The sequence below is a fragment of the Bison bison genome, unplaced genomic scaffold (assembly GCF_000754665.1).
Source record: "Bison bison bison isolate TAMUID 2011002044 unplaced genomic scaffold, Bison_UMD1.0 scf7180017864108, whole genome shotgun sequence".
Taxonomy (NCBI): Eukaryota; Metazoa; Chordata; class Mammalia; order Artiodactyla; family Bovidae; genus Bison; species Bison bison.
Window position 1 is genome coordinate 5,392,974 of NW_011494680.1, and position 6,809 is coordinate 5,399,782.

Sequence of the window (6,809 nt, forward strand, 5' to 3'; positions counted from 1 at the left end):
CGCCCCGCCCCTCATCTGACAGGCTCACCCTCCCCTCCCCCTCGGCTCAGGGCTCCTGTCTGTGCCCACAGGGAGGGCCCAGGACAGGCACTCGGAGCCCCAGAGGCTGCCAACCTGGCTCTGCTTGTGTCTGAAAGGCCGGCGTCTTTTCATTTTGTTCCTCATGTACCCTATGTCAGGTACTCAACAAACACTCACTGAATAAATAACGAACACAAAGTGAGTGGGGTATTTAAGAAAATACAAATCTCTCTTCCATCAAGATCGATACACACCTTGGATGCTGCAAATGGAGTTGACCCGAGTGGCAGGGCCCAGCTCATCCAGACGCAGGGGGCCTGTCAGATCCCAGGCACCCAGGGTCACACCCTCACGGGGTTTCAGAGGCAGGAGGACAGTTCGGCCAACACAGACAATCTGACCTGCCAACAGAGATGCTTTGGATTACTGCAGTTCTAGGTTTGAAACTAGCAAGTTCTCCTGCCAGGAAAGACTCATCCTTTGCCAGCCTCCTGGCAGTTAGTGGCAGAAGGGGTGGCCAGGGGCACTGGTGTGGGGCCCCTGTGTGTCCAGGGACACAGCCTATGCAGAAAGGGAGCCAGAGCTGTAAACACACACAAACACGGGTTCACATTCGATGCAGAAAGATCAATTTCGTGTCACGCAGCTTCAACACTGAAAATATGCTGTCCAGGCAGGGTCCTACTGTGGTTCCTGGAAAGAGTGCTGACGGGTTATAAGCAGAGAGTCAGGTCTCCGTACCTACAGGCTCCATATCTGCAGACTCCAGCCAGAATGGATGCAGACTACCGTGGGTGGAAAACACTTAGGGAAAGTTCCAAAAAGCAAAATGTGGATTTGCTGCACATCAACCAGTATTTACACAGCCTGACATGGCACAAGGTACATGTTTTACAGGGTTTACCTGGTAAGAACATGTATGTAGGTCACATGTGAACACCACCTTTCTCTAGACGGAGACTTGGTGCTGCAGAGGGTGGACATTGAAGGATGGACATTAATGCTTGAGCTCTCTGTTTGTTTTACAAAGTGGTGCTCTAGGCAGCAGCTTTGTTACTTCTGTACCCATAAAGCGTGACCCCAACAGACCCTCCCCAGTGACCCCAGCATCACCCCTGCATGCCAGCACCACAGGCGGGGCTCTATTCTGTCTAGGCAGCTGTCACAGGGGCCTGGTCTGCAGGGAACTCTGGGCCGGGGAAAGACCAGTGCTTTCAGTAAGAGGAAGGCGTACCCTGGTCTCGGAGAGCGTCCCGGAAGAGGAAGCTTTGGGAGGCGGCCTTGCAGAGAGCATCCCGGACCTCCTGGTCCAGTAAGCAGGAGGCAGCAACACGCACAGGCATGGTTCTGGGGAGGCCTGAGTCCTCGTCCAGCGTCTGCAGAGTAATGTCAGTCACCACCAGCCACATCTCCCTTGGCTCCAGAAACAAACTGTTTGCCTAGAATTCAAAGTCACAGTCAAGGCTATTAACCTGGTGAAAGTGAAAGTGAAGTCGCTCAGTCGTGTCCGACTCTTTGCGACCCCATGGACTGTAGTCTACTAGGCTCCTCTGTCCATGGGATTTTCCAGGCAATAGTACTGGAGTGGATTGCCATTAACCTGGTAGCTCTTCTTAAATCCAAAATTATTTTTAAAGGCAATAATCTTAGATGATTATTATTAACACTAATATTTCTGATATCATTTCAATAAGTATTTCCACAGATGCAACGGCCTTTGCATATGTGGTCATCAGCACCCCGGACATGGCCAAGCCCAGTAAGCTCCAGCCCTGTCGCTGTTCTAAGGGCTCCATGGCTCGGGGGAGGCCTGTCCCTCCCTGGCTCCTCTCTCCAAGTCCTCTGACCAAAGAGGAAGAAGCCACGCACTTCCTCCCAATCCCACGTCCACAGGGTGAGGATGTGAGTCATCACAGTGGCTTCCACGAAGCACACACACTCTTCTCTCCTGCGAGATGTAAGTGTCCCAAGGATGAGGAAGTGTTATGAACGAAATGCTCACACCCCCGGCCCCACGGATGCACATGGTGAATCCTACACTCCAGTGTGACGGTCATGGACACAGGGCCTTCGGGAGGTGGCTAGGACACAACTACATCACAGTCTTCTGCCATTAGGACTCAGTAGATGCACATGGGGACAGGATCTGACTGGAATTACCCCTGGGATCAGCAGGGCCGGGCTATGAGAAGCTGGTTGTCATGAGGGTGTTGCTGGGATGGATGGTGGTCAGGCTGATGATCCCACGTGGCTAGTGGACATGACTGGGCAAAGAAGGTGACCGGTGAAGTCAGGGGCTGTGAGCTGAGTGGAAGAGGTGGTTCACATGGTTGGGAGGTTGATTACATAAGAGAAATTAAAGAAGTTTATACTGAGGAAAGTGAGAGCTGGGTTTCTCAGAGCTGGATGAGGGAGTTATTAATACGGAAGTGAGGAAATCTAGAGTCAGTTCCATGGTTATGGCCTCGAGTTGGAAGTACTGGTATAAGATGATGAGTTTTAGGTAGACACAGACGTAAAGAAAGAATAGATGTGGAGCGGTAGGTACACGTGCATGAGGACACACACATACTTCCTTGTTCCATCTGCTGAGATGGCCCAGCAGCAATGAGCCCACCAAGGACCCAGATCTTGGCTTCTAAATGCCATTCTTCACTAAAATCAACCAGGGCTCCTTAGCAGACAGCTGACTTCAGAGCAGAGGAAACACAAGAAGAGTCTGAAGCATCTTATTATTGCAGAAAGTAAGGCAGCCCTTGAGGAGTGATGGGGACATGTCCAAAGGACACGGGAGCTGTCCTGAATCTGGGGAGACGTAAGCATTGGAATAAGTGACAGTTACAGATAACAACCCATTGAATAAAAATTCAATCTACTAGTTCAAGCTGAGATAAATGACTTAATTCATAAATAAATCATGGAAATAAAAGTTCCTAAGTATAGCCAATGCCAACTAATAAATGTAGAAAAATGCTGAAATTAGAAAATTATCATTTAGCCCCTATCAGAGTAATAATTCAAGTAAGATTCATATAGATGTTACAATGAATGGGTAGAAGTTTGATAAGAAACAGGATATTAAAATAGTCTTAAGCTATCTTCCTACAAAACATTTGTTACACAGTTATTAAGCAATAAGTATGGAATATTTATTAGTTAACTTTAGAGTAGAGAAATCTTAATCAACTGGTATCATATCACAGCACTGGGACAGCTCAACTGTGTGCTCCTGGTATGAACACAGCATTTTTATGTGGCGTAGATCACAAATCTCTTTGTGATCAGGCAAATCTAAATGGAGGGGCATTCTGTTAAGTAATCAACCTCTTCTTCAAAAATGACAAGGTCATAAAAGAAAAGAAAGATGAAAAAACATTCCATCTGAAGGAGACAGAAGGGACAGGACCCCAAGGTCCTGCACATGGCCTTACACTGGACGGAGGAGTTCATCTTAGCAAATGGTCAGTTTCTCAGGAAGGGTAAGGATTTGCACAGACCAGCCGAAGGTGGCAGTGCATCTGAACACTCCTTGCCCCTCCACCTCTGGCCCAGCTGCAGGGCTGTGGGCAGGAGCCAGTGAGCGACAGCCACGAGACTGCTGCTCGCGTCCTGAGAGCACACTCAGGCTTCACACCCAGGACTTCATGAGAGGCCACAGCCCCACCTGCACAAGTAGTGCACTTACCACCATGTCAGTGCAGATCACGCAACTGGCATTTAACAATGCTTTTCTGTTTGGGGACTCCACCCATTTCTGAGGGAGATTATCCTTTGGTAAGCTGTACGACATGTGAGGAGAAAGAGAGATGGATCACCTGTGGTCTCCGGTAAATCACTCTGGCACAGAAGCTGCAATGGGTACAGAGGCCGTCCATCTGGAATGTATTGAAAACAGTGTGTAAGTCTCCCCAAGCCCACACACACAGCAAAGGAACAGAGGCCTGGCACACAGAAAGGCACCACCTGCAGAATTTCTTTTAAGAAGCGGGGAGTCGGTGGCTGGTAAAGTTCTGCAACAGGGTCATCTTCAATTACATCAATCTGCCCCACGTCTGGATGAGCGCTGAGGATGTAACAGAAGCTAGGAGGAGGCAGATGAGTTTTCTCCTGTTTAAAATGAAGACAAAAGTAGAACATGAATGCACTGCCAAAAGACTCAAATGCGCTATTAACATAAATTGACTCTTCAACAGAGCCATCTCTGCTCACAGATGCAGACTGACTCTCTGCAAGGTTCTTTACAGATGGGGTTGTTTCTCTCTGGACCCAGCATGAGAGTTTCTGTGCTCCTGAATTTATCACCAATTCAAGATGTCATTCTAGAAATTCAATCTCCAGATTTACTGAAGACTCCATTCACAAAGTTCTTCCCTGTGAGGCATCTAGAAATGGCATTTCTGACTGGGCCGCTGCTCCAGCTCTGGACAGAGCTACTGTGTCCGCCTGTGCCAGGAGTCAGAACCACACAAGCAAGGGGCCAGCTCTCAGCCTGGGGAGCCAAGGCCTGAAGCAGTTGCTGCCAGCCTGCTGGACAGGGTTCAGAGCAGGAAGGACAGATACTCTTCCCAATTTTGCTACCTGTGGGCAACTAGCTACCATACACAGAGTGAGGAAGAAGGAGAGGGAGACCCCGAGCTGAGGTGAGCTAGCGGTTGGACCGATGCCCACAGATTCCGTGCACTGAGTCTCTGCTCTAACTGGTACTCAGTGGTGGTTCTACTACTGACTGGAAGGAGGCAGGGAAACCACATGCTTCTTGTTGGGTGCAAGGCTGAGACCCTCAGCGTGCAGTGGCCCATGACAATGGGGGTGGAGAGAGGTCACCATAAAGGAACCTCCGGAAGCACGCATGCGACATGGTGGAGAAGGTAGCCAGACTCCAGCCTATAAGTGAGGCAGCAGTGTGACCTCTGTCCTGGCTCACACTCACTGGATCCAGGCTTCTCAGGGGGTGTGCACTGTGTGTGTGGGGGGGTGGGGGGTGCCTCAACGCCAGGCTAACTCACAGGGCTTCTTGGGAGGTGCGCTATGTGTAGGGGTGCCTCAATGCCAGGCTAACCTCACAGGGTTTCTCAGGAGGTGCACTGTTGTGGCAGGGCAGTGCTTCAATGCCAGGCTTACCTCAAAGGCCGTGCCAGGGCCTGTTGCTTTCAGAGCTGCCCGTGGAGGCCACATGGTGTCAATCAAACTAAAAAGCTCAGCCATCCTGAAGAAAGAAGAGATGCTGATCAGTGAGCCGGTCAGATGCAGGCTGAACACCAAGAAGCCAACATTCAGAATACGTGATGAAGTCAGGGGCACACACACAGACAGACAGACCTTACAACCTGGAATGTGTAAGCTCAGGAAAGAGACTGTTCACTAAATTATCATGCATTTGATATGTCTAGAGAAAACTCTAATTCAAAAAGACACATGCACCCCAACTCTCATAGCAGCACTATTCACAGTAGCCAGGACATGGAAGCGACCTAAATGTCCATCGACAGAGGACTGCATAAAGAAAATGTGGTGCATATATACAATGGAATACTGCTGCTGCTGCTAAGTCGCTTCAGTCGTGTCCGACTCCGTGCAACCCCACAGACAGCAGCCCACCAGGCTCCCCTGTCCCTGGGATTCTCCAGGCAAGAACACTGGAGTGGGTTGCCATTTCCTTCTCCAATGCATGAAAGTGAAAAGTGAAAGTGAAGTCGCTCAGTCGTGTCCGACTCTTCGTGACCCCATGGACTGCAGCCTTCCAGGCTCCTCCGTCCATGGGATTTTCCAGGCAAGAGTACTGGAGTGGGGTGCCATTGCCTTCTCTGACAACAGAATACTACTCAGCCACAAAAAAGAGTGAAGTAATACCATTTGCAGCAACATGGATGGATCCAGAAATTATACTAAGTGAAGGAAGTCAGAAACAGAAAGACAAATATCATGTGATATCACTTATATGTGGAAATCTTAAGAAAATGATACAAATGAACGTATTTACAGAATGGAAATAGACTCACAGATGTAAGCAACAAACTGATGGTTACCAGACTGGAAAGGCAGTGGGGCTGGGATATATTAGGGCTTTGGGATTAACAGATACACACCACTATATATAAAACAGATAAACAGTAAGAACCTACTGTATAGGATAGAAAAATATATGCAATAAATTGTAATAATCGATAATGGAAAAGAAACTGAAAAAGAATATATATGCGTGTATGTATAACTGAATCACTTTGCTATCCATCTGAAACCATGTAAATCAACTACACTTCAATAAAAAAATACACAAAATTATGATGCATCTGCACAATGAAATATGATACAGCTTTTGAAATGTTTACACAGAAACTATTTATGGACATGGAAAGATATTCATGATACCTTGCTAAGTGAAAAGCAGACAACAAATTATAATGTCTCTCTCTGAAAGAGTAAAAAAAATGTTTTTAGTGGTTATCCGAGTAGAACTTAAAGGTGACATTTATTTTCTTCCTTTGGTTTAAGTGTTTCCTGTATTTTTCAAAAACAGATACGTTTTACTCACAGAACAAGAAAAATTACCAATATTATCTAAAATAGAGAATATAGTCAGACACAAAAAGACAAGTAGTGTGTGATTCTATTTATATGAGATCCCCAGATCAGATCAGATCAGTCGCTCAGTCGTGTCTGACTCTTTGCGACCCCATAAATCGCAGCACACCAGGCCTCCCTGTCCATCACCAACTCCCAGAGTTCACTCAGACTCATGTCCATCGAGTTGGTGATGCCATCCAGCCATCTCATCCTCTGTCGTCCCC

The 6,809-nt window shown here is 47.7% G+C and overlaps 1 protein-coding gene across 4 annotated transcripts in view; it reads right to left on the reverse strand.

The window, feature by feature from the left end:
• Positions 1–6,809, reverse strand: part of SPIDR (scaffolding protein involved in DNA repair) — a 281,100-nt gene that overhangs the window by 16,302 nt on the left and 257,989 nt on the right. For all 4 annotated transcript variants that reach the window (XM_010838934.1, XM_010838936.1, XM_010838935.1 and 1 more), the window contains 5 exons: positions 5,143–5,227; positions 3,985–4,128; positions 3,837–3,896; positions 1,256–1,460; positions 276–422 (listed from right to left, as the gene is read on the reverse strand). In XM_010838934.1, the coding sequence (XP_010837236.1) occupies positions 276–422; positions 1,256–1,460; positions 3,837–3,896; positions 3,985–4,128; positions 5,143–5,227 (641 nt within the window). The remainder of the gene's footprint in view (positions 1–275; positions 423–1,255; positions 1,461–3,836; positions 3,897–3,984; positions 4,129–5,142; positions 5,228–6,809) is intronic.